The sequence below is a fragment of the Bubalus bubalis genome, chromosome 3 (assembly GCF_019923935.1).
Source record: "Bubalus bubalis isolate 160015118507 breed Murrah chromosome 3, NDDB_SH_1, whole genome shotgun sequence".
In the NCBI taxonomy this organism is placed as follows: Eukaryota; Metazoa; Chordata; class Mammalia; order Artiodactyla; family Bovidae; genus Bubalus; species Bubalus bubalis.
This window is the reverse complement of record NC_059159.1, coordinates 7892261-7919993: the sequence shown is the minus strand read 5'-3', so window position 1 is coordinate 7919993 and position 27733 is coordinate 7892261. Positions and strand designations below refer to the sequence as shown.

General features: G+C 45.5%; 1 protein-coding gene and 1 long non-coding RNA gene across 3 annotated transcripts; one reads left to right on the top strand and one right to left on the bottom strand.

The window, feature by feature from the left end:
* Nucleotides 1-27272, top strand: PRPSAP1 (phosphoribosyl pyrophosphate synthetase associated protein 1). Of its 2 annotated transcripts, XM_006045299.4 has the most exons (10): nucleotides 5-417; nucleotides 3713-3765; nucleotides 6717-6783; nucleotides 16950-17122; nucleotides 18691-18806; nucleotides 19285-19340; nucleotides 20057-20202; nucleotides 24105-24175; nucleotides 24962-25108; nucleotides 25998-27272. In XM_006045299.4, the coding sequence occupies exons 1-10, from the start codon at nucleotides 248-250 to the stop codon at nucleotides 26154-26156; spliced, it is 1158 nt and encodes a 385-aa protein (XP_006045361.1). In that variant the 5' UTR covers nucleotides 5-247; the 3' UTR covers nucleotides 26157-27272. The 2 variants fall into 2 exon arrangements, with proteins under 2 accessions (XP_025135339.1, XP_006045361.1); XM_025279554.3 differs by lacking the exon at nucleotides 20057-20202 and having other exon boundaries at nucleotides 1-417.
* LOC112583611 lies at nucleotides 13942-16146 on the bottom strand. Its single transcript, XR_003107671.3, has 3 exons — nucleotides 16058-16146; nucleotides 15241-15316; nucleotides 13942-14073 (listed from the first exon to the last, which is right to left on the bottom strand). It is a non-coding gene; the product is annotated as an uncharacterized LOC112583611 (long non-coding RNA).
* Nucleotides 27273-27733: the final 461 nt, after the last annotated feature.

The window sequence follows — 27733 nt, the reverse complement described above, 5'->3', positions numbered from 1 at the left end:
AGCCCTCGTCGCTATCTTTGAGGTGATCGGCGGCGTAGGTTGTTTCGCTCTCTGGTCGCGCCTGATTCCTCAGCGAGTGGCCTTTGGTACGAGGAGGTTGGGGGTCTCGAGACTCTCCCCGCCCCCCGCCCCCAGTGTCGGTTTTCTCGGCGCCTTCGCTGCGCTGGCCTCGCGGCCGCCTCCGTCAGAACCGCTCCCCGGTGCAGCCCCGCGAGGGCCGGCTGTAACCGCGCCCCCGGGCCGGACGATGCCTAGGAAGCTGCTGCTGCTGCCCCCGCTCTCCGTGTCCTCCGCTTTCCGCGCCCCGCGAGCCTGCCCCGCCGCCCGCCCCGCCATGAACGCCGCCCGCACCGGCTACCGAGTCTTCTCTGCCAACTCCACGGCCGCCTGCACCGAGCTGGCCAAGCGCATCACCGAGTAAGGGGCGGGGATAGCGGATGTCCCGGGGGGCCCCTTCCTTTTGGGGAGACCGTCCTTGCTCCTCTTCGCCTCCACATCCCCCGACCGGGGCGAGGGATGATTTGGCCCCTTCATCCCGCTGCCCCCACCCTCAGCCCCCACCCCAACTCTGAAGCTGAAAACGCATTGGGCCGGTTGGCTCTTAACTGGCTTCTCCCCCAGCCCACCCCTCGGGTCCTTGGAGCGCCCGCCCTGCTTTCGGCTCCCCACTCCCACCTCCCAGGCGGTGGAACCCCCCCGCCCCCGCCCCCCCCCCCCCAGATTAGAGCTTTGTGGGAGCGGGGGCGGCTCTGGGTTTGGCTGCTTTTCCCACGGTTGGAGTTGACCTCTGGATCTGATCGCTGCGGTTCCCAAGTCTTCCCACCCGGGGAGACGGAGGCCGGCACGTAGTTAAAACATCGGGTGCAGTAGATGGGGGTGGCCGGGGGCGGCCTTGCAAGTGAAAGACCCCCGAGGCCCAAGATGCACGGACTGAAGCAGACGTGTAGGGGAGGGCAGTGAGGACAAGGCAACCCCGGGGAGCAGATTTATCGCAGCTGATGATTGAAACGACAGGTCTAACCGTAGTCTGTAAGTCAGTTAGGTTCAATCAGTCTAAAGTCTTTGCTTTTACACTTGTTCACCTAAGGAAGCCTCCAGCCTCGAGTGGCCTTTGGGGTCTTAGGAGCTTCGGAGTCTTGCCCCTGGGCAAGAGACTTGATTTTCCTGAACTTCATTGTAAGATAGAGACAGTTCCTTCTACTGGGCCCAGAACATTGTCAACACAAACCAAATAATGGTTCATGCCTACAAGCGTCTAGCAGAGCAGAGGTTCATAGTGGCCCTCTGAATAATACATGCTTACTAAATGGCCTCTTTTCTAGTTGGCCCTTGTAGAGAGTTCCAGAGCCTATTGTAGAGAAAGAACCTTCTGAGGCCTTTGCAAATAAAGTTGTTTAAAAAATAAATTAGCTTGTTTTTTAACTTTTAAAGTCATTTTCACGTTTTAAACAACTTTATTAGAGTTCTGTGGGGTTTTCAGAGTTTATAAGTAATGCATGAATATATTTCAAAATTCTAGATGAAAAATGTAGAAGAAAGGGGAAATTTTAGTCATATTATCTCAGTAATGCCTGTGTTCTTTTTAGTTAGTTTTAAATGAGATTAGAAGAGTGTAAAAAAACAAACAGTCCTTTTGCAGTCTACTACCTAGCTTCCATTCCTGACCACTGATTATTTGTCTTTCCTTCTGAGGCCAACTAAAACACTAATTTTAAATATGAAGCTTGTGTTTGTTTATTTTGGGTCACATTTACCACAGTGACCTTGCTGAGAGAAACCAGAGTGGGGAGGGCAGAATTAAATAGTCAGTGGTTTTGCCTTGGTCTTATATTTGGTTCTTGAAAAAATTGTTCCAGAAAAGTTTTAAGTTTTAACCATTTTTAAGTGTGCAATTCACTGGCATTAAGTACATTCACAGTGTTGTGTGATTATCAGCACTGTTCATTTCTAGATCTTTTTCATCATTTCAAATAGGAACTCTGTACTCTTTAAGTACTAACTCCCCTTTATCCACCCCTCCCAGTCCCTGGTAACCTCTGTTCTATTTTCTGTAGCTGTGAATGTTCCCATTCTAAGATCCTCCTATACATGGACTCATACAATATTTGTCTTTTTGTGTCTGACTTTTTTACTTAGAATCTTTTTTTTTTTTCAATCGAGGTTCATCAATAATGTGGGCTTCCCCGGTGGCTCAGTGGTAAAGAATCTGTCCACAATGTGGGAGACCTGAGTTCAGTCCCTGGGTTGGGAAGATCCCCTGGAGGAGGGCATGGCAACCTACTCCAGTATTCTTGCCTAGAGAATCCCTGTGGACAGAGGAGCCTAGCCGGGCTACTGTCCATGGGGTCGAAAAGAGTCAGACACAACTGAGCGACTAAGCACATAGCACATCCGTATTGTAGCATGTACCAGAGTTTCATTTCTTTTTAAGACTGAATAATGTTCTGTTGTATACTTGGCTGGAGTGTTTTTAAACAGATTGCAGAACATAAACAACAACCGATTATCAACAGCCCTTATTTCACTCATTAAAAATGGTAATACTGACTGATAACTGAAAACAAACAAAACCCATCATTAATTCCTTTGTCTACTCTCTTGTCTAGTCCTAATGTATTTCACTGTGTGTGTTAGTCACTCAGTCACGTCTTTGCGACCCCACAGACCGTAGCCCACCAGGCTCTGTCCACGGGGGCAAGAATACTGGAGTGAGCTGCCATTTCCTTTTCCAGGGGATCTTCCCGACCCAGGGCCTGAACCTGGGTCTCCTGCATTATAGGCAGGTTCTTTACCATCTGAGCCACAAGGAAAGCATATTTCCTAGATTGTCTCAAAAATGAGTTTTCCACTTGGTTTGTTCTAATCAGGATCCAAACAAGATTTATAGTGCATTTGGTTAATGACACGGAAGTCTGATGCATTTGACCACTGAGGCATTTACCTTTGGCTTGTGTTTTTGGAATTATTGCTGCTAACCACGTATTTGTTTGGCATCGATTTTGCAAGACAATTATTATTCGAAAAATGATGGAACTAGATGTTAAACTTTGGTTGTGGGCTCTTCCCAGTAAAGTGGTGTGTTACAGAATGGTGAGCGCTGGAAGTTGCTCATGGAATGACAGTGGATTTTTAGTTCTTAATGAGTTAAATTTTCTAAATTTTTTTTTTTTTGGGTAAGAGAATGCTGATGTATTCAGAGAAGGCAATGGCACCCCACTCCAGTACTCTTGCCTGGAAAATCCCATGGACAGAGAAGCCTGGTAGGCTGCAGTCCGTGGGGTCCCTAAGAGTTGGATACGATTGAGCGACTTCACTTTCACTTTTCACCTTCATGCATTGGAGAAGGAAATGGCAACCCACTCCAGTGTTCTTGCCTGGAGAATCCCAGGGACGGGGGAGCCTGGTGGGCTTCTGTCTGTGGGGTCACACAGAGTCGGACTGAAGTGACTTAGCAGCAGCAGCAGCTGATGTAGTTATTGTAGTCTTTTTGTTAAACATGTGCCTGTGAACTGAAGTTTTTCTAAAAAGAGCCTTCATTCTTCTTTTTCAATTGTTTATTTTTTGGCTGAGTTACACAGCATGTGGGATCTTAGTTCCCTGACTGGGGATTGAACCCCAGTCCCCTTCATTCGAGTTGTGACTTCTCTGATGGTCCAGTGGTTAAGATTCTGCACTTCTGAAAGGGTCTTAATTGCTTTTTTTCTCCCCTTAGGCGTCTTGGTGCTGAATTGGGGAAGTCTGTGGTTTATCAAGAGACCAATGGAGGTAAGTTAAACTTCTTAAACGTTCTTTGTCCTTCAGGCTCTGTTTAATTGACTGGCATGTTTTTAAAAGGCGAGTGTTACTAATATTTAACACAGAAATCCGTTGCTCTTTAACAATCGGGTTGGAAGGTTTTCTGTACTTCTAAACCTTGACTGGAGAAGGCAGTGGCACCCCACTCCAGTACTCTTGCCTGGAAAATCCCATGGACGGAGAAGCCTGGTGGGCTGCAGTCCATGGGGTCGCTAGGAGTCAGACGAGACTGAGCGACTTCACTTTCACTTTTCACTTTCATGCATTGGAGAAGGAAATGGCAACCCACTCCAATGTTCTTGCCTGGAGAATCCCAGGGACAGGGGAGCCTGGTGGGCTGCCGTCTATGGGGTCGCACAGTCGGACACGACTGAAATGACTTAGCAGCAGCAGCAAACCTTGACTTCTTGTTGTCTCCTTAAGTCTTCTTTCCTGTTGTTCCAAGGTAATGCAAATATCTTATCATTTTAGAATGAAAAAAGTGATGGAGGAGATTTTTCTTCCTTATTTTGCTGTATTTGATACAGACTTTCTATGTTTATCTGTCTCACTAAGTTATCAAATGGTGTTAAGAGCCATCTGTACTAGATAGGTAATGACTTACTTTAAAAACCTCTTTGAGTTAGTTTTATCTCTAATTTTTTCTCTCAAGTCTTGTCAAAGCTCACCCTGGGTTAGTCACCACTTTTTGTTGCCACTTAAGTTTTTTGTTCCGAACCAGGCGGAGGATGTGGGACTCTTAATTCCCAGCCCAGGGATGGAACCCGCATCTCCTGCAGTGGAAGCATGAGGTCCACTGGACCTCCAGGGAAATCCCCTGCCTGGGTTTCCAGGGAGAGCTGGAACATGAAATAATACTGCTTGAAGGCCCTTTGTTGATAGCCGTGTTCCAGGAATAAACCCCTAGCTGGGAATTATTTTTGCAAAGTGGAAAGCCTTGGATTCATGTTTCTGTGTTTGCTCAGGAGATAATTAAGATGAAACTGATGTTTGGGGAGCTAAAAAAGCAAAGTATTGGGTAGTAATGTAAAGCATATGTTCTGGAGTGTGTACAAGTTACATCTGTGTTATATAATCAACCCCCAGAAACCCTTAATCCAGCTTCCACACTCAATAGCTGTTAACTTGGTGACTTCAGAAGCTTTCCTGCCAAGGCAAGTCAGGAGATGCTTATTTTGTTTTTTTTTTTTTGTTGTTGTTGTTATACACATGCCTGTGAACTGGAGTTTTTCTAAAAAAGAGCCTTCATTCTTCTTTTTCAATTAATTTGTTTATTTTTTGGCTGAGTTGTGCAGCATGTGGCAATCTTAGTTCCCTGACCGGGGATTGAACCCCAGTCCCCTTCATTGGAAGCGTGACTTCCAATGAAGGTGAGTGCATATAGGTGAGATAGCCTATTTAACAGTAACAGATTCGGTTCATTGTGATGGCATTTGGGGATCTCATAAATGAAGCATTCGAGGAAAGGAGGGAGGTTTGGGGAGCACCTTTTTATCCATCTTCCCATCACTGTTCTGGGCCTCCTCTCTCTCATGCTGTCAAAGCAGCTTCTTAACAGGCCTTCTTACTTGCATTATCAGCCTTTAGTTTGTTCTGCTCCCCGCCAACGTGTTATTTCCACAATGCAAACGTTTTTGACTTACCTCTGTTTCACATTTTACAGGCTAGAGTTCAGTCTCATTAGCAGTCGTGTTGGTGCCCTTTGGGACCTTGATTCTGCCCATCTCACCTGCTTCACCTCTCATTACACCCATGAGCATGTCTTGTGTGCTCTGATCAGGAATCCATTTGAAATCTGCCTGCTCCCCTCACTACCTCCACTGCTGCTGCTCTGGTCCAGTGCACTGTCTGTCACTTGCCTGGACTCCAAAAAACGTCCTAGAGTGGCTCTCCAAGTAGCCACTCCTGCTTTGCCACCATTTTCTTTACGCAGTAACCAGTGATACCACGAATCCTCCAGTGGTTCTCCTATCTTCTTTGGAATAAAATCCAGACTCTTGGGAAGTCTGGCCACAGTTGGCTCCCTGCCCTCCTCTCTGTCTCCTTCTCCTCTTTCAGTCTGTCTCCAGATGCACAGTGATACCCCTGCCCCGGCTTGGCACACCCTGCCCCCGCTGTTCCACACTTGCGTTCCCACTGCCTGGTCCAGCCTGCGGTGAGGCCATCGTTCCCAGGCCTGTTTCTCCTTTCTCGTGGCTGGGCTTTCTTGTACATACTGGCCCGGAGTGTTTGCTAGTCTGTGGCATTGCATTGTCTCTCCCGGGTCACTCTTTGTCCCCTTGGTCCAGTCCTTCTCTTTGGGACCCCAGCTCAGGACCTGACACAGAGGAGGCCATGGCGTTGTTAAAAGAACAATGCAGATATTAACCCTTGGCCTCTGTAATTGCTGAATACTTTTCCCTGAGCATCTTGTGTTTATTTAGTGATGGATTTTCTTTTCTGGACCCTGAGATTTTACATAGACCTGATTATTGCTTTTGCCTTCTAGTCTATTTTTGGCTTATTTTCCCCTGAGCTTGACTTTTTTTTCCAGTACATGTCATTCCCAGATCTATTAAGAATTTATTTTAGTACACTAAGTGAAGTGTTGATTTAAGTTAAGTTCAGTCACTCAGTCATGTCCGACTTTTAGCGACCCCATGGACTGCAGCATGCCAGGCTTCCCTGTCCATCACTAACTCCCGGAGCTTGCTCAATCTCATGTCCACCCAGTTGGTGATGCTGTCCAGCCATCTCATCCTCTGTGGTGCCCTTCTCCTCCTGCCTTCAATCTTCCCAGCATCAGGGTCTTTTCCAATGAGTTGTTGTTTAGACTCCCCTTTACTCCCTCCAATTGCTGCCCAATTCTTACAGCATTCTTACACCATTCTTACAGCATGAAGTACTTTTCCTTAAAACTATAGAACATTTTTCTTTTTCAGAAACAAGAGTTGAAATACAAGAATCTGTTCGTGGCCAAGATATTTTCATTATACAGACAATACCCAGGTAAGAGCAGGACTTTATCCCTTTTCCTCTAAAAATCTTAGTGATGTACCTTGCTGTCTCTTCATGTGAACTTCAGTTTTCTCTAAATTTAAATGTGTTTGTATGTTAAATGCTTTCTAAAATACGATACATATGTATGTGTGTGCATGTATACAGACACACATATTCGTCTTTTGGAATTCTTTCCATGCTGTCACACTGTACTTAACTGCTGTGTGTTTACTTGATCATCTTTTCCAAGCTTGAAACTCCTCAAGGACAAAACATCCTCCCTCCATTTGCCAGGGTCTGTCTGTTCCACTCTACTGAGAGCTTTTGTTGTTGTTAAATGCAGTGCATAGCTGCTCTGGTTCATATCCACTGAGGCCGGTTTTTGCACTGCATTTAATTTTGCACAGTGGCCGGTTCCCCCCGACCGTCTCTATTGCAAGCACCATCTACTCCTTCTCTCCAGGCAGGAGGACAGGCCCTGGCAGAATGCTGGCATACCTGAGTGTGAACTTCCCCATGGTTATCTCCTTTCAGCCCCTCACTGGGAATGGGGTTGGTGTCTTTGAAAAATCCAGACCTTCACATCTCAATCAGTTCAGTCCTTGAGATTGTGTTAGTGACAAGCAGGGCACTGTGTGCCCCAGCACACGGACGTGTTACACGCATCACTTTTAATCCTCGTGTGTCAGTCCTACGTGGCCGCTCTTGTTTGGCCCCTGTGATTCTGAGATTTATGATAAGAAATATGGATTTGGTCTTCCTGTCCTGGCGCAGAGCTCCTAAAACTTGGAACTTCCTCCTTGAGAATAGCAGTCAAAGTATCTCCGTTATTCAGAACAAGCCCCTTTCAGTTACCCCTGAATTATGTTAATGCAAGGAGTTTTTGGAAATCCCCTGGATAAACCCAGGATGGGGGCTGGTTCCTAGGGGCACCAACCTTGTGATGAGAGAGTGGGTACCTTCAACCTAGCCCCCGTGACCTCTGGGGAGGAGTTGAATCCATCTCCAGTGGCCATGATTTGACCACTTGTGCCGGTATCATGAAGCCTCCATAAAACCCCCAGAAGGCCTGGGTGTGGAGAGCTTCTGGGTTGGTGAAGATGGGGGTGCTGGGAGGTGGGTGCTCACAGCAAGGGTGGGAACGCTCTGCACCCTTCTGCCATACAGCATGCAGGATCTTCGTTCCCCGACCAGGGATCGAACCCATGCCCCCCTGCAGTGGAAGCACCAAGGCCTAACCGCTGGGCCTCCAGGGAAGTCCCTGAGTTCTTCTTTTTATTATTATTATTAATTTGCTCTAGCAAACTAATCGGAGCTGAGGAGTGGGTCCTAGGAACCTCTCAATTTATAGCAGGTTGGTTAGAGACAGGTGACAGCCTGGACTTGCCCATATCTGAAGTGAGGAAGGGCGGTCTCATGGGACTGGGCCCTTAAGCTGTGGGATCTGTTGCTATGTCCAGAGAGAGACAGTCAAAATTGAACTGAATTGTAGGACACCCAGCTGGTGTCCCCAAGATTCTGAGAATTACGTATCTATGGGAAAACCCCAACACATTTAGTGACCAGCAGTATTCAGTGTTGTGAATGTACAGAGAAGGAAAAAACCTTTTCCTTACAGTCCCCTCTGATGGGATTGAGAAAGTTGGGCCTGAAGGAAGCTGAGGACCACAGGGTCATGGAGAAAGTGATCTGAACCCTAGTATAAAGAGTTTCCTTGTATACTGATAACTGGTAGCTACTCAGTATTTTATTTTTAATATTTTTTTCTGATTATAGGAGTAATATTCATCTCTAAAAACACAAGCTTTATAGAAACGTGTATCAGAAAATAAAAATTCCCCAGCCCTCATCCACCCCCTAGTCTTCTGAGATAACTAGTTTAAGTAGGTGATTGTCCCTCTCTGTTGGATATGAAAAAAACAAATTTAGGCTCCATCATTCAGGTGATCCTCAAAACCAAAATAAAAGCCATTTTAATTTCTCTGCATGGCTCAGATTTCAAAAGGGTGTGTAGCGAGACCCGCCTCTGCCCTCAGCCACTCCGCTTCCCTCCCTGGATGTGGCAAGTGTCATCGGGCTCCTAGGCATCCTTTCAGAGACTCTACATGTTCAAGCAGTTGTGTATAGGTTTTTCTTAATTTTTTGCATAGAAGGAGCCTGATAGGGAGTTCCCTGGCAGTCCGGTGGAGAGGACTGTACCCTTCTACTTCAGGGGGTATGGGTTTGATCCCTGGTTGGGGAACCAAGATCCTACAAGCCAGGTGGTGTAGCCAAAAAGAAAAAAAAAATGCTGTTGCACATTGCTGAACTTAAAAAAATAAAAAGCCATGTATCATATCAACACAGGAAGAGCCACTTCATCTTTTAAAGATTCAGATTTTGAAATAGGCACAGGTTTACAGAAAACTTGTCTGTGCAGCACAGCCACTTTAGACAAATTTGCCAGTCTGATACCTCCCCACCCCCCAAATCACACAGCGTGTGATTCCTACAAAGGAGACCTTTCTTTCTCTCTCTCTCTTTTTTTTTTCCTGCACCACATGGTCTGTGGGATCTCCGTTCCCCAACCAGGGATCAAACCCGGGCCCATGGCAGTGAAAGCTTAACCACCAGACCACAAGTTAGTTCCCAACGAGGGCATTCTATACAGCCACAGTGCTGCCATCAAAATCAGGATACTGAGACCTCTGTGTCGTTACCACCTAAGCCTCAGACACCATCCCCAGCTGTCTGCTGTCCCCCAGGGCTCTTCTGGCTGGAGGAGCCAGTTGAGGCTCAGGCGGCACTTACTTGTCATGTATCTTATCTTCTAGACAGTCTGGAACCGTCCCTTAGTCTTTCCTTGACTTTCAAAACTTTTGACACTTTAGGAAGATGTTGACACTTCGGCCGGTTGATTTTGTTGAGTGCCCCTCAGGATAGGCAGTTCATTTCCTTGGTGGCAGCAAGTTGTGCTTTATCTAATTATTGGTTTCCATATCTCATGGTAACCCAGAAGGCAGCAGAAATGTTAATACATGCAATCCAGGGTGGAGTTGGGGCCGTACTATAGACTGAACTTTATAATCTGCACATATTTTCCAGGGGAAGGACAAAAGAAACATGGAAAAGCTTGTTGGTTAATAGCTTATTGGGAACTATTTGTTGTTTTTTTTGTTTATTTTTTTCTACTCATGCTTAGGATATTTGAAATTTAACTAAAGGAAGAGGTAAGGAGCAGTCCTTGGAGTTGCAGTGGAGTGACTCTTATAGGATAACATGACAGTAATTTTACATACTCACCATGTGGAAAGGCTTCTCTTTGAAGCAGCAGCCCAGATACACGTGATGCTTTTAGAAACCAGAACCCTGTCCTGAAGATGGTGTGGTTCCCATGTGTACTTGTTTTGAGATGATTTTAGAAGCCACAGTTGTCTTCCCTGGGGTTCAGTTTGGTGGTATCAAAGCAAAAACACCTTCACTGGACAGTTCCTGTATCTTTCAGGATGATGGGGATAGGAGAGGAAATTTGGAGAAAAGACAAAGAGAATGTGTGTGTGTGTGTGTGTGTGTGTGTGTGTATCCCATGAAGAGTTATTGGGTTTGTCCCAGTAAACAGTGTAAAACAACATTCTGTTACCTGACTACAGAATATTTAAATGACAACTAAATTTAGTTAATTTAGCGGGGAATTTGGTTTTTAGTCCTATCTGCCATACGTGGTTATATAGATTGCCAATCGGTGCAAAATGCACAGTTTAAAAGTTGCAAGTTAAGTTTTATTTGAGGACCTTACTGAGGACTATAGCCTTGAAGCCAGTCTCAGAGATGGCGCTAAGGAACCACTCTGATGAGGTAAGAGAGGAACCAGGATATGTGTGAGGTTTTTTCAGGGCTGGAGGGGCGGGGGGAGAGGGGCAAGTGAAACATCAGAAGATTATTGCTGATCACAAAGCAGAGACATCACAATATTTTAGTGCTTTTCTGTACTTGGGAAGACAAGGATTTGGGGTCATTGAAATTAGCCCTTAGGTATGCATCTTTTTATCTAGGGCCTGTTACCCAAAGCCTAGAGAGCTGCTTGTTTTTCTCCATCCTGAATTCCCCTCAGGGCTTGACTCTGGTGGAAGTCAAGAGGTGTCCTGGGCAAGGTATGCAGGGAGGGGTCCGGAGCTTTCAGCCGCTCTCCCCCCAGCTCTCCAACCCGGAAGTTCTCTGAACCCCCTCCTTTTTGGGTTTTTACAGAGGCTTTATTACATAGGTATGATCTATTAAATCGTTAGCCATTGGCGATCAGTTGAATACAGATGTCACGGGACAGGACTGAAAGTTCAACTTCTCTAACACTTGGTCTGTCTACCAGGCAACCAGTCTCCTCCTTCAGGAGCAGTCCAAAAGTCACCTCATTAACATAACTAAAGACACCTTTACTTGTCTCAAAGCTTAGGAAATTCCAAGGGTTTCCAGACAGAGCCAGAAATGATAACCAAATAGGTATTCCTGACTGTAAATCACGCTGTCACAGGGACTCAGGGAGCTCCCAGGTAAACTGAACACTGCAACCAAGTGAACTAGATAGGAAGCTTTACGAAGTGTTGTTTGAAGGACAAGTTTTCATGTTTTGTGTCACACATTCTAGTTTGTTGATGTAACTGCTGGTGTTTATTCACTAAGTCCTGTCCATCTCTTTGCGGCCCCACGGACTGTAGCCCGCCAGGCTCCTCTGTCCATAGAATTTCCCAGGCAAGAATACTGGGATGAGTTGCCATCTGCTTCTCCAGGGGATCTTCCCCACTCAGAAATTGAACCCATGTCTCCTGCATTGGCAGGTGGATTCTTTACCACTGAGCCTCATAAGACGACTCATTAAAAGAACATGAAGCTTACTTGCTGCAAGTGATTAATTGTTGGAGGTGGAGGTGGCATACATCCTGCTCCCTGACCCTCTTCTCAGTTCTTCCATCTGTGTTGCTGGTCTGTCTTTGCAGTTTTAACTGATATGTATAGGCTGTGTCCTTACCTCACACTCATTTTTTGCCCATTGAAAATGAGAGAGCAGTAAGAGCCAAGGTTAATATAAGATGTGATAGTCTTAGGGAAGAGAAAAAGAGTTGGTAAACAATTAAGATTGTTCTACTTAGAGATTACAGGCACTAGCCAGAATGTGCTGGGAACAGATAAACAAAGCAGAAGCTGCCAGCCAGTTTCTGTTGGCCCTGCTAACTCACATAGTAACTGCCTGGTATCCAGTTTGTCCGGCGTCCCTCAGAGAATGGGTAGAGCCCCTGTGACAAAGGCCCTTTTGTTGCCTTCCTGACCGAAAGGGGGTAGGGCATGGGAGGCTTTCCTTAGCCTTGATCTAGAGAATGTTGAATCCCCTGGTGCATAGGTCATTAGGAAACGGAAAAAGTAAAAAAAAAAAAAAAAAAAAAAAAAAAAAACCTCATGGGAGAGATTAGTAATTAGTGGAAAGAAAGTTACTCTGAAGTCAAGGCTTCTCCAAAACTTCTGTTCCTCTTGTCACACTCAGTGTCTTACCATCCGGCCCTCCCTTGCATGGTGTCTAAACCTGTGGTGTATGGTTGTGTTGTAAATGCTGTCACAGAGACAGCTGAAAACCCATGACCCAGATAAATATTCTTCCAGGATCTGTTGAATTAACTTCAACCCTCAACGTGTTGTTGGCATTGGGATCTGGTATAAGAAACCACCACGTCCAGTGAAGCTTTTTTAATGCCACACATGCACCACACCAATGGAAGATTAAGAAAGCTTATCTAACGTCAACAAGCAGCCTGTATGTGGAAGCGGCTTTTGATAGAGGGTATACGATGCCTGATGTTTAGAGACGGACTCCTGAGTTACATACGTTCTATCCTGAGTGCCGTACCGGCTTCATCTGAGCCCCCAGAGCCCACAGGCATCCATTGAGATGATCTGTTGTGGGCGGGGAGCTCTGTTCTCTGGGCTGAAGGATCAGAAGGGGAAGGGAACATTCTCAGGTGAGTTAGCATTCTCCTAGGGACAAATGATTCCAAGGGTGATGGTGGGGGAAAGCCAGAGGACCTCCCCCCAACAAGATGAGGTCAGCCTCTTTTACCATGTTACCTCCCCACCTAATATGGTACCTGATGCAAGGTGCTCAGTAATTATTTGGTAAATGGATGATGCAGGATGAAAATTGTTGAAGAGTGTGGAAAACTGACCAAGTATTATGAATTCCTAAGTGTTAGGTTGATACAAATGTAATTGCGATTTTAGACCATGAATTTTAAATCATTATAACTGGGCTCAAACATATCTTTATTAATCAAAATAGGAACCATTAAAATCAACACATTTTTGCCAGAGGAATAAGTTGGTATATTCCTGTAGTGTAAAAATCAGTGCTTTGGGATTCTACAAACTCTTGGAAAGCATTTTCTGCCTTCTGCTGGTAGTGGGAACATTTTCCCTGCAAAAAGTTGTCAAGATGATTGAAGAAGTGGTATTTGGTTGTCGAGAGGTCAGGTGAATATGGCAGACGAAGCAAAACTTTGTAGCCCAATTCATTCAACTTCTGAAGCGTTGGTTGTACCACGTATGGTTAGGTGTTGTCGTGGAGAAGAATTAGGTCCTTTCTGCAGCCCAGCTGCAGGCGTTGCAGTTTTCGATGCATCTCGTCGACTTGCTGAGCATACTTCTCACATGTAATGTTCCGCCAGGATCACAAAGCTGTAGTGGATCAGACTGGCGCAGACCACCAGTGACTGTGACATTGTTTTGGTGCAAGTTTGGCTTTGGGAAATGCTTTGGAGCTTCTTCTCGGTCCAGCCACTGAGCTGATTCTCGCCGGTTGTCGTATAAAATATACTTTTCATTGCATGTCACAATCAACCCAATCGAGAAATGGTTCATTGTTGCTGCACAAAATAGGAGAAGATGACATTTCAAAATGACAGTTTTTTAATTTTTGGTCAGCTCACGAGGCACGTACTTATTGAGCTTTTTCACCTTTTCAATTTGCTTCAAAGGCTGTTTGATCGTAGAATGGTCATTGTTGAGTTCTTTGGCAACTTCTCGTGTAGTTGTGAGGATCAGCTTCTATGATGCTGTCGGTTGGCTGTTGTCAACTTCCGATGGCCAGCCACTGTGCTCATCGTCCTCAAGGGTCTCATCTCCTTTGCGAAGCTTCTGAACCACCACTGCCCTGTACGTTGTTAGCCAGTTCCTGGCGCAAATGCATTGTTGATGTTGCTAGTTGTCTCCGCTGCTTTATAACACATTTTGAACTTGAATAAGAAAATTGCAGGAACTTGCTTTTTGTCTAACGTCATTTCCCTAGTTTAAAATAAATATAAAATACACAGTAATAAGTCATTAGCAAAAAAAACATAAAGTGAGAAACGGGCATTAAAATGATGTATAATATAACCACATTTATTTAAGGAAGTATTCCAAAACAGCAAAGTTCAGCAGTGGAAAACTGCAATTACTTTTGCACCAACCGAATAGCCTTGAGGAATCAAGATTGCTGGGAGAAATATCAATAACCTCAGATATGCAGATGACACCACCCTTATGGCAGAAAGTGAAGAGGAACTCAAAAGCCTCTTGATGAAAGTGAAAGTGGAGAGTGAAAAAGTTGGCTTAAAGCTCAACATTCAGAAAACGAAGATCATGGCATCTGGTCCCATCACTTCATGGGAAATAGATGGGGAAACAGTGGAAACAGTGTCAGACTTTATTTTTCTGGGCTCCAAAATCACCACAGATGGTGACTGCAGCCATGAAATTAAAAGACACTTATGCATTGGAAGGAGTTATGACCAACCTAGATAGCATATTCAAAAGCAGAGACATCACTTTGCCAACAAAGGTTCATCTAGTCAAGGCTATGGTTTTTCCTGTGGTCATGTATGGATGTGAGAGTTGGACTGTGAAGAAGGCTGAGCGCCGAAGAATTGATGCTTTTGAACTGTGGTGTTGGAGAAGACTCTTGAGAGTCCCTTGGACTGCAAGGAGATCCAACCAGTCCATTCTGAAGGAGATTGGCCCTGGGATTTCTTTGGAAGGAATGATGCTAAAGCTGAAACTCCAGTTCTTTGGCCACCTCATGTGAAGAGTTGACTCATTGGAAAAGACTCTGATGCTGGGAGGGATTGGAGGCAGGAGGAAAAGGGGACGACAGAGGATGAGATGGCTGGATGGCATCACCGACTTGATGGACGTGAGTCTGAGTGAACTCTGGGAGTTGGTGATGGACAGGGAGGCCTGGCGTGCTGCGATTCATGGGGCTGCAAAGAGTCGGACACGACTGAGCAACTGATCTGATCTGAATAACCTTGAAAGTGTTTGATAAGTGTCTTGTCATGATTATACCAAAAGATTGTGTGTCTTCTGACCTTTTGATGCCAGACGTGGAATGTTATTAACTTGGGAATATGAGGGAGAAGAAGATGCCAGTTTATTTCAGAGAAAGGAAATGATAACTGGAAAATATGTAACCTGTTAGCAATCCAAAAGGAATGTCTCAGTTGACAGTTGCATCTTGAAGTTGAGCCCATAATCAACTCTGCCTACCCTGTGGGAGAAATAAACACAGAAGCTTATGATTGAAGCTTGAAGTAGTCGTGAAAAGTCCAGACTACAAAGGGGAGGTAGGAAGCCCCCTCCCGGTGAGCGTGGGTGGGCGCGGAGACGGTGTCAGAGTGAAAGGGTGTCTCTGCGTTGCTCCCTCCCAGGTGCGCAGGTGGATATAAACTGGAAGAGACTGGGGGAAAGTGGCCTGACAGTCCTTCAAGCTAAAAAGCGTTTCATGATGAGTATTTCATTCGACCACTTATTCAACAATCATTTATTAAGTTTCTGCTGTGTTGATGGCAGGCCTTTTCCATTTTGATCAGGTGATTCAAGAACTGAATAAATAATCCAGGGATTTCCCTGGTGATCCAGTGGTTAAGACTCTGCCTTCCAAATCAGGAGTGCAGGTTCAGTCCCTGGTCAGGTAACTGAGATCCCACATACCACAGCTATGGGGGAAAATGGGCAAAAATTAACATAAATAAATAAAACTTTTTTTTTTTTTTTTTTGGTTAAGTATAATCTGAAGAGCCTGTTCCTCACTTGGGTGGGAACTCAGACATGGGAAATGATCTTCTTTATCTTGGGAAGGCAAGGGGGAAATACACTCCTAATGCAAAAGAAAGGGTGTTTGAGGACACCTGGACAATCCCAAGAAGAGTTGCGAGGAGGCTAGAGAGAGGGTTGAACTTTAGAAGGTCATCCTGAAGGATTTCAAGACCCTTTAAGAGCAGAGCCTTACCTTATACTTGATCAGTCTTGGCAAAGGGTAGCACTCAGCATTCATTAAAATTTGGAAATAGCCTTTCCTTTGAATACCTTTCAGATTCCCATTTCCTTCTTAGTTTGTCTGGGTAATCTTTGTATCACAGGTGGCTTCAGTGGTAAAGATTCTGCCTGCCAATGCAGGATCCACAGGAGACTTGGGTTCAGTTCCTGGGTCAGGAAGATTCCTATGGAGAAGGAAATGGCAACCTGCTCCAGGATTCTTGCCTGGGGAATCCCATGGACAGAGTAGCCTGGTAGACTATGTCCATAGCCTTTGCCTCGTAGGCAAAGGGTCTGACACAACTGAGTGACTGAGCACGCACGTGAATCTATATCTCAGGGGAAGAAGGGGCGGGGGAGATTTTTGGAAGTTAACACCCAAGACCTTCCCGCCCCACTCATCCTTCTCTCCATCCCAAAAAGAAAAAAAAAAAAAAATTCTTTCAGCTAAATAGAAGGGGTGGATTTTCCCTGGTGTTCCCAGGAAAAGAAGGTGCCAGCACCCTGGCCCGAGTTCAGATCCTGGGGTTGGTACCAGCAGGTGTGGGTTAACTCTGGTCATCAGCAGTCAACATTTGCTTCACCTGCCACTCCCATGACCGTATCACTGACAAGATCCAGGCAGAGATGAGTGTGGATGATGGTGCTGTGAATATCAGTAACCTCAGATGCAAACTAGAGTTCACGCAGCTCAAAAGAAAAGCGAACCAGCTTCCTCCTGTATTCAGGAGGTGCCATCCTAAGCTACTGAGATGATTCACATTAACACTCACCTTGGCAACCCAGGTCAGGTTGCTGGGATTGAGATCCTTGCCAGGGGTTAATAAGTGACATTAATCCCAAAGGACAAATCTCACCTATTTCAGAGATGTGAACACGGCTGTGATGGAGTTGCTGATCATGGCATATGCACTGAAGACCGCCTGTGCCAGGAACATCATTGGTGTCATCCCCTACTTCCCCTACAGCAAGCAGAGCAAGATGCGGAAGAGGGGCTCCATTGTGTGCAAGCTCCTAGCGTCCATGCTGGCAAAAGCGGGTGAGTGCGGCCCACGCCCGGGGCCCCACACGGGCGGTTAGGACCCTCCCCGGGCCAGAGCAGTCCATACCCCACCAGCCGTAGGTGGTTGGTGGATACCTATTTCTCTGAGTGGTGTTGGGTAGTTTCTTTGTCTTGCTTGCTTTTGCATAATTCTGGTTAAGGATCGTGAACTTAGGTGTACATTTTTTTTCCTCTTTGTCCCACTTCAGAGTGACCTTGTCTGCTTCAGGATTCTTTTCTCTCAACTTGGACTTTTTCCTCATTCTATGTCCTGTTCATCTTATCATCATTGAAATTATAGCTGACCATCCTGGCATTCAGCTGTGATCTTTTGAGCTTCAGGTCTAGATTTGTTGAAACCTTAGCTACCAGGGGGCTTAGTGATAAAGAATCTCCCCCTGCCAATGCAGGAGCCACAGGAGACGCGGGTTCGATCTGATCCCTGGGTTGGGAAAGTCCCTTAGAGGAGGAAATGGCAGCCCACTCCAGTATTCTTGCTGGAGTAATCCTATGGACAGAGGAGCCTGGCGGGCTACAGTCCATGGGGTCACAAAGAGTCAAATGAGACTGAGCACGAAATTCTGTATGTACATAGTAGTAAAACTGTTTTTTTTTGGTTTTTTTTTACCATTTCTTCAGCTTATATACTCTCTTCTTCCTCCCTGATTGTCTTTCTGTATAGCAGATCATAGCAGATCATTTTCATCATATGTTTTTGTAGTAACCTACTTTCTGTTCAGTGTAACAGCCTTTCAATTGTTGGGATTTTATTTGCTTCATGTTTATTTAAAAACTCAAATATAGATCTGAGTCCTCAGAAACATACTTGAATTCCATTCTTTAAAAATGTGTAATGTTTTTGGAAAGAACAAGTAATTCTGGTTCTTTCCAAAGAACCAGAAATTTTGCTCTGGAAATTTTTCAGTGAGCTTGGCCACTTGCCATGAATGTACATTTTCTTTTGTTTAGCACTGTTGATTAAAAGAGTATGTTTTCACTGTTTTTCTGTAAGCGTACTTCCTAACCCGTTCTCTTAGGACATAACACAGATTTCTCTGGAGTCTTCACTGTCTTATCCTTGCGTTTTGTGGTTTCTTTCTTTCTAGTATATATATTACTTTGCTTTTGCTTTCCTGTTCCTTCTGCATTTATCTACAGCCCTTCAACATTTCTTCCTAGATTCTTTAATCAAGGCCTTACTTGTTGTTTACATCTATTTTTGCTCCAGTATTTAATGCCCATTCATATTTTTGCTTCTGCCTGATTTTTCTTTTCCTGGTTTTCAGGCCCAAGCCAATGGTTAGAGTAGAAGAGAGCACTGCTTTTTCTAGGGGTAGTTTTCTAATCCACGTGGAAGGTTATAGGCTCCTTTACATCAGGCTTAACATTGTCTTTACTAAGTTTTGTTAAGGTTGCAAATAAGGCATAGAACTGGCGCACTTGGTCACAGTGCCCCCTGCCTTCAGTCTTCTGTTAGGAAGCAGGCACTGGGCGTCTAGTTTGTGTCCACTGTAGCTGTCAATTTGTACGTGTGAACTTTGTAATTTTGTGTTTTAAAATTTCAGGTTTAACTCACATTATCACTATGGATCTTCATCAAAAGGAAATACAAGGCTTTTTCAGCTTTCCCGTGGACAACCTTAGAGCCTCACCTTTCCTGCTTCAGTATATCCAGGAAGAAGTGAGGAGCACCAGCAAATACCCCCTTGTCCTCAAAAGAGACCCCATGTAGTTCTTCTCTGGTACCAGGTTTCCATATTGGAAGGCGCAAAGGGTGATCACATGGTCTCTTGCTGAAGTCTTAATACCTGAGGCAGCCAGCCAGGGTCAGCGTTGAGGCACAGAGGATCTTTTATTTTTTAAAGACATTAAAGACAGATTTCCTTCTAAGTATCTTTAGCCATTTGCTTATGTTTTCTAAAATGAAGGTTTTAAGAATTGTTTTTTATCTTCTTGATGTAGCCTACTTTGGCCATGATGCTAATTGATAAGGATTAAAAAAGGGTAACTGTGTGAATGAGATTCTAGCATACTTATTTGCTAATATGGATCATTTTTATAAGAGGAAAAAAGATGTAATGCCAGCACCCAAGTATTTTTGTTTATTTGTTTATTTTTGATGCCTTTTCAGTATTTTCTTATTTTTCCTCCAAATCTAGATTCCAAATTACAGAAATGCCGTCATTGTAGCTAAGTCGCCTGATGCTGCAAAAAGGTAAATAAGCCAGACACACTCATCCCTTTCGGGTGCTTCTGAAGTCCAAATGGGCTGTGTTAGGACCCGGGGTCTGTCCTAATACAGCCTGTGAAAGCTCCAAGTCCAGCTTTCCCCCAAGTCATTGTCATGCTCCAAACCACAGCTTTACCTCTAGTCTCCAAGTAACAGAGTGGTTCTTAGAATTACTCAGTTTTCCCTTGGGAGAAAATGAAGTTCTTCCTTCAAGTTCTCAGCAAAAGGAAAACAAGAATTCCACAAGTGCCTTTCAGGCATTGGTTTTTGAGACCTTTTTGAACAGAATTCTGAAGATGAGTGACTTCCCTGGCAGTCCAGTGGCTAAGACAGTGAGTTTCTGGTGCCAGGGTCTCAGCTTCCCTCCCTGGCTAGGGAACTAATATCCCGGCGTGACAAGCGGCCAAAAAATAGAGAAAAAACAAAACCAAAAAGCAACTAAAGATGAATGTGAGGCTGTTGGGCAAAGAGTAGAACCAAAATGCCCAGAATCAGATGCCAGCCCACTTCCCCCCTAGGGTGCCTCTTGAGATGTTTGCATTCTGGCCTGAGCCTCACATTCTGACTTGTAGAAACAGTTACTTTGTGTGTCTCTAAATGGTGGACTGGTATTTTCATTCTGTGGTTAATGAAGTGATGAGAAAGCCGTGCCTGGGTCTTCCTTCTCATGCGTCTCACCCCTCCCGTTGGCCTCCTCTCAGGGCCCAGTCGTACGCGGAGAGGCTGCGTCTGGGCCTGGCTGTCATCCATGGGGAGGCCCAGTGTGCAGAGATGGACATGGATGATGGCCGCCATTCCCCGCCGATGGTCAAGAATGCGACTGTCCACCCAGGGCTGGAATTGCCATGTAAGAGCAGCCATGTCTTGATTCTATTTGTAAATTGAAGACAGTTTTGAATAGTACGAGTGGCTAGGAGTTCATTCCTACGTGGATGTATTCTGGTATTTTCTGTTTTTCAAGTTTGAAATTTTATTTCTTTTTTTAGTATTAATATGATTTAAAAATTATTTTATATTGGAGTGTAGTTGATTTACAGTACCGTGTTAATTTTGAGTGTACAGCAAAGTGGTTTAGTTATTTGTGGTTGTTGCTGTTTAGTTGCTAAGTTGTGTGTCTGACTTTTGTGACTCTGTGGACTGTAGCCCGCCAGACTCCTCTGTCCATGGGATTCCCAGGCAAGAATACTGGAGTGGGTTGCCATTTCCTTCTCCAGGGCATCTTCCTGATCCAGGGGTCAAACCTGCATCTCCTGAATTGGCAGGTGGATTCTCAACCACTGAGCTACCAGGGAAGCCTAGTTTAGTTATACGTTTAATATTATATCTATTACACATATTATACATATATATACACACATATATCTATTTTTCAGATTCGTTTCCCTTATACATTATTACAGAGTATTGAGTAGAGTCCCCTGTGCTATACAGTAGCTGTATATTGCTACTATTGTCCTTGCTGACTATTTTACGTACAGTAGTGTATATGTAATATATCTGTTTATCCCAAACTCCTAATTTATCCCCCTTCACACCTCTCCCCTTTGGTAACCGTAAATCTGTTTCCTAAGTCTGTGAGTTTGTTTTGTTTTATAAATAAGTTCATCTGTGTGCTTTTTTAGATTCTATTTATAAGTGACATGCTATTTCAGTATTTTAAAATAATTGAATGGTATTATAGTGATTTTGTCTTTTGTGAAATATTTTGTTACACACATTTGTAGGCATTGAGGACAGTAGAGCTAATCTGGGTAGCACTTGGCTTTCCAAGAGTGTGAAATAATTTTGGCTTTAGTAAAAAGTTGTGTGTGTAGTGGTGTGAAATCTCAAGCTTTGTACTTCGGTAAGAGGGTGATGGCGCTTCCCAGGTGGCAGTAGTGGTACATACCCGCCTGCCAGTGCAGGAGGCTGAGGCACAGGTTGGATCCCTGGGTCTGGAAGATTCCCTGGAGGAGGGCGTGGCAGCCCACTCCAGTGTTCTTGCCTGGAGAATCCCGTGGACAGAAGAGCCTTGTGGGCTACAGTCTAGAGGGTCACAAAGTGTCAGACATGACTGAATCGACTTGGCACACTTGCACACGAGATGGATGTTGGCAAACGTTTGTCAAATATCAGGCTTTGGTGATCAGGTAACTAGCATTTATTTTAGTGATGTAGCCCTTTTGACCTGATACACCTGATTTTTTTTGTTTTTAGTAATTTTATTTGTTGATTTATTTTTAGCTGTGCTGGGTCTTTGTTGCTGCACGGGCTTTTCTCTACTTGTGACGAGCAGGGGCTACTTTCTAGGGTGCTTGAACGTCTCCTTGCGGTGGCTTCTCTTGTTGCGGAGCACGGGCTTAGCTGCTCCGTAGCACGTGAGATCTTCCCAGATCAGGAGTCAAACCCATGTCCCTGGCATTGGCAGGCGGATTCTTAACCCACTGCGCCCCGAGGGAGGTCTTGTGAGGGCCTGTTCTCTTAATGCTCTAATGAAGTCTGTCTCTTTTTTAGTAGCCACCAAATTGCGTGTTGAGTTTGTGCTGCTCCCAAAGCCAGTTTTGAGCAGGGACTGAGCGTACCAGGAGTGAAGCTTTTGTTTTCCTAGTCTTTTTTTTTTTTTTTTTTTTAAGCCTTGACCCTAGCCATGTCTGTTTTCATTTCAAACTGACAGAATTTTTGAGGGGGAAAGGTAGGCTTACCAAAGAGTCAACAGGAGCATCAGACTAGAGCTGAGTTTCTGTTTCGGTCTGACAGGAGATACCAGCTTGCAGTCTTTTTCTTTTTTTACAGAGAAAAATGGTCAAGAAGGGACCACATCTCTTTAAGAAGTGGGAAGGTCAGCGTAACCACCTATCCCCGTGGTTTAATTTACAGACAGGATTTGAGAAAGGCTTTTCGATGTTGGTTGTTTACTTCCTCCTCTTTTAGGTGATGCTTATACGCAGGGCCTTTGTGACTGGCCAAATTCAGGAAATCGCCTTGTTTCCGGAATGGGAATCAGGAAGTGCCTGTCGAAGTTTGCCAGTAGCATAGTGTTGGACTTCAGCCTGGCCGACGTGCCGGTGTGCGCACAGGGACAGCCGTTCTTCCAGGCTTATAGCACCTGTCGAGAGGAGTCGGCTCTGGAGGATGGCCTGCTGATAATTACTAAACTGTGGAATTACCGTGAATTTAGCCTCTTCCCCTTCCCTCACTACTCCTACAGTAGATATTTCAGAATTAAAAGAAGCTTCCAAGACTTCCCCTGTAGTCCAGTGGTTAAGACGCCACACTCCCAATGCAGGGGGCACAGATCGGGGAACTAAGATCCTGCATGCCACGCAGAGTAGCTGGGGAAAAAAAAAGTGTTCCAAAAAAAGCAGAATGTCTGTTCTGAAATACTTCTGCCCGCTTGGTTTACTGGGGCTCCCCTGGCGGCTCAGCAGTAAAGAATCTGCCTGCAGTGCAGGAGCCTCGGGAGACGTGGGTTCAATCTCTGGGTTAGGAAGATCCCCTGGAGGAGGGCATGGCAACCCCTCCAGTATTCTTGCCCGGAGGATCTCCCTGTGGATAGAGGAGCCTGGCGGGCTGTAGTCCATGAAGTTGCAAAGAGTTACTGAATCGACTTAGCACACAGCGAGCTCAGTTTACTTAACCCCCTTTTCAGGTGAATTCCTCTGTCCCTTCAGCTTCCTGTAGTTTGCTTTGTATTCGGGATGGGCCTTTTTCACATGTAAATTTTGTAGTAGATAAGAAGCCTCAACTTTAAGGACCAGTTAAATCAGGAAAATCAGGACCAGTTAAACCAGGGGTTTCCCTGGTAGCTCAGATGGTAAAGCGTCTGCCTACAACGAGGGAGACCCGGGTTCAATCCCTGGGTCAGGAAGATCCCCTGGAGAAGGAAATGGCAACCCACTCCAGTCCTCTTGCCTGGAAAATCCCATGGACGGAGGAGCCTGGTAGGCTGCAGTCCATGGGATCCCGAAGAGTCAGACACGACTGAGCGACTTCACTTTCACTTTCTCTTTAATCAGGAAAAGGTGATGGACTTGTGATTGTCTTCAGCTTCCTAATTTTCAGGAAACTGATTATGTCAGTGGTGTAGTTATCTGATAGTGAGGTTACATTCTTTGTCCCAGTAAGGTCACCTCAGAGGAAAATGAAGTCAAGCCAGCTCTGGCAGCATTTCCCTGTTTACTTTCTACTTAGCGGCGTTTGTTTGTTTCTTTATTGTGTTTCTGTTCTGAGTGGCATTGCAGTGGGGCTGCTTCTCTGTGCAGGTGAGATCTTTCTAGCTCTGCTCCTCCACCCTCCATCCAGAGGTCCCCGTGCACTCAGGGTGGTCTGGGTCTTGGGCACACGGGGCTGCTGAGCCCTTGAAATGCGGTTGGTCCCAACTGAGAATCACCACGTGTGGAGAAGGCACACCAAGTTAGGAAGACAGTGATGAAAAAAAAAGTAAAATGTCTCTAATAAAGGTGCATGTCAATTATTTGTCAAAATGATAATATGTTAGGTATACGGAGTAAATGAAAAGTCTGTGAACTTCACCTATTTCTTTTTGCTTTGTGATATGGGTATGGAAAGTTTAAACTCGGCTTCCTTGCTGCTGGACGGTGCTCCTCTAGATAACCCATCTCTGGGAGGCCCTCGGTTAATTAAGGGAAATCCACATATTTTTAAATTGTCTGGGCTCTGCCACCTGTTCCAGGGAATGCGATGTGATGACTTCATTCACCTAGTGACCCTTGGCTGACTGGGGTCTTGTGATTTGTTTTGCTTTCCTAGTGATGATGGCCAAGGAGAAGCCGCCCATAACGGTAGTTGGAGATGTGGGAGGACGCATCGCGATCATAGTGGTAGGTCACCATCCCCCTGCCGTGCAGAGATCACATCACTTTTAGTAGGTGTCCACCTTGGGATGGGTGTCCAGTGGTGATGATACGTATAAATGGCTCCGTCTAGCCTTGAACCCCCCTAGGACAAGTAGCAGAAACTTTTAACCAGATGAACAGGGATTATTATTACAACTTACACATGTAAAATGAGCACAGTAGTAGCACCTGTAAGTAAATTCAGTTCCACAAATAACCTTTGTCTTCAGGGCTCTGGGTTCTATGAAACCAGCTGACCCTACTCCTCACCCTTAAGTCTGTGGGCCACGAAGTGAGCTAGATGGGCCTTCCATTTTCACTGTTGAGAATGTGTGTCTCCTTTGTTACTTTAACACGATACCTGTGCTCCCAGCTCTTAACTGCCTCTGCTGGGCCACAGGATCCAGCCTTTACTATGGCTCACTTCATTGCTGTGTTCCCATCAATTAACTTCCTCTTGGGCAAACGGTAAATGAGACACTGGCTGTGCGGTTTTCATCAGAAGTGTGAAATCTGGAGAGGAGTCTTGGAAGATCTCCTGAGCTGAAGCCGGGAGGTCAGGTGTGACTGTAAGGCTTTGCCGCGCTCTCCTCGGAAGTTCAGTTTGCGCGGCTCTGTTGCCACTGCCGAGGGCTGTTCAGTCCTGTCTTTGACCCGGGCGATGGCTCTGTTCTTCCACTGGACACCCTCGCAAGCGAAGTGCAGAGAGGCACGTGTTTACAGACGGGGGTGGAGGGACCTCCTCAAGCCCGAGTGTGGGTCTCTCCGCAGGACGACATCATCGACGATGTGGAGAGCTTCGTGGCAGCTGCGGAGATTCTGAAGGAGAGAGGCGCTTACAGGATCTACGTCATGGCCACCCACGGCATCCTGTCTGCAGAGGCCCCCCGTCTGATCGAGGAGTCCTCCATCGACGAGGTCTGTCTGCTCTTTTTGAGGTGTTAAATCTTTATTTTATATGGAAAGAGCTAACATTATTTCTGTGTAAGGTAGACATCCTGGGTGAGCCATTCAGGGACGTTCACTTAGTCCAACTTAGAGGTCTGTGTGCTCCTGAGTCATGATTTGCTGCTCTGTCTTCTGTGAATAGTTCAGTGGTTCAGTCAGTATCACTTCCTCCGTCTCCAAAGGACTGAAATCATGCTTTGGGTGGCTAGCAGTCTGTCTGGGCAGATGTCAGATTTACAGTTAGAAATTGGGCTTGCCTAGTAGCTCAGCGGTATAAAGAAGGCACCTGCAGTGCAGGAGCCGCAGGAGACAGAGGTTCAGTCCCTGGGTCGGGAAGGTCCCCTGGAGTGGGGCATGGCAACCACCCCAGTCTTGTTGCCTGGAGACTCTCACGAACAGAGGAGGAGCCTGGTGGGCTACAGCCTATAGGGTTGCAAAGAGTCGAACATGACTAAAGTGACTTAGCACGCATGCACACGCAGTTAGGAATATATGTCTATTTTCATATAGACTTGCTCTCTGTACTTCAGTATAATTTGATTCTAAAGTAGCATTTCTCTCAAGACCTAAATTCTTCCCTAATAGGAAGGTTTCTCACAGAGCTGGGTCTCATCTTATCATTTCTGCATACATAGACCAAGACCTCCATAAGCTTCTCTTTTGAATCCCTTCCCTTGAATGTAAACCTTCCCTTGCGTAGTATTGGTTTGGTTTGTAACAACACACCCCGTGACACATAGGGTTTTGTCCTTTGAGACTTGGTCTGTGGGCACCACATGTTAGATACACGTTTCCAAGTGACCGCGTCAGGCCGCACAACGTCAGTGACGGTGTTCATTTTCTGTTACTGTGCAACCAGGTGGTGGTGACGAATACTGTCCCTCACGAGGTGCAGAAGCTGCAGTGTCCCAAGATAAAGACTGTGGACATCAGTCTGATTCTTTCTGAAGCAATCCGGAGAATCCACAACGGGGAGTCCATGGCGTACCTCTTCCGGAACATCACAGTGGACGACTAGCTCTGGCGGCGGCCTTGGCCCTGGAGCTCCTGAGGAAAACACGTGAAGAGCAGTGCCTTCAGTTGTGTACACGGGGTTTCCTTTCAAGGGAGGCAGATGGTTTTTCTTGCCAAGTTCGGTGGGTAGGAGGCATTAAGATAAGATAGTCCAGGGGACGACAGGGGCCGTGGGGGAGTGGCCTCAGCTGTCTGCTGTCACCATCCTGTCTCTTAAAAAAAGTTAGATGCCTTCCTGAGCAGGATCTGAAAATCTTGCTGATGTTGAAAGGGAGTGAAAGGCAGATGAAATCCTGACTCTCTAGCTTTCATTCAGTTGTTTCCACCGCAGGGACACGTCCGTGTGAATGTTGAACCTGGTTAAGGAAGCTGAGCACTGTTCCTATTCTACTTGTCGTCTTGCCGGTCAGCTTTCCCCAAGTCTTTTCTAGAGAATCCTATTTTTCTTTAAGAACCTGCTTGCCAACAGGCAGTGACAACGAAGCATTGGGGGTGATGCTCCTAGGGAGGACTTCACATTAGCAAGTCACGCCTATCTCTGGATCCCCGCGTTGCTCTTAAATTGCAAATAAAAGAATTTGCTGTGTTGTTAGTGTCCTCACTGCAGAGCTCCCCACTCTCCTGCCTTCTGTCCAGACGCTGCAGAAGCCAGTGCCTTGAATGCAGACGGCCCAGGTCCATGGCTGGCCCCAGCCCTGGATAGACATGCCCCTCTGCACATTCCATCCCCTTACCCTCACGTTCCCTGAAATTAAATTCTTGTTGAATAATACGTGATATTTCAATGTTTGAATATTCATATCTGAATATATGAATGTTCAGTATTTGAAACCTAAGCATTGTTACTTTAATAGACCTAAACTGCACTTTTTCCCTGTGTGCTCGGTGACACTGAGGTTGGTTGCGTTACTTAGGACTGCATTTCATTTTTCTGCCAACATTTAAAATGACACAGTCCTAATTCTGTTATAGTTGACATCTTATTTGTCAGGTAGACTTTTTCTAGTCTGATCCAAGTCAGAACTGAATGAAACGGGAGGGAGCAGTGTCTGCCTGGAAATGAACTGCAGTTGCTCATTTGTTCTGTTGGTTCCTGAGATAATAAACGCCGATTCACTTACTTGTACCATTGCATTTCTCTGCGGGGAAGTTTCCTGGACATTTTTCTCCCTTTCCTAACAGCTAGGAAAGTTCCCCAGCCCACCATGGAGACTTGAGCACATTCCCTTTCTCAAGCACACAAAAAAGTTGCCTTCTGTTAAGAGTCCAAGTAGGAGGATCTTGAGAAAATAACTTAATTGTGAAATAATTCCTGTGGTTGTAGAGGAAGTGCCGTGGCCTGCTGTTACTCAGCAGACTGGTTTTGTCCTGGAAGTTGGGCCAAAGACCCTTCCCTGGTCTGTCTCATCAGCTGTAAAAGGGGAGGTTTGGAATCGAAAGCCAAGGTCCTTTTCAACCCCAAATTCCATTCATACCTCCTGTGAGTGTTCTCTGTGTCTCCAAGAGAGATTTTAAATGTACTTATTTAACAGAAGCATTTAAGTGTACATTTCCTGGGATTAGAATTGGAGTGTATTAGAA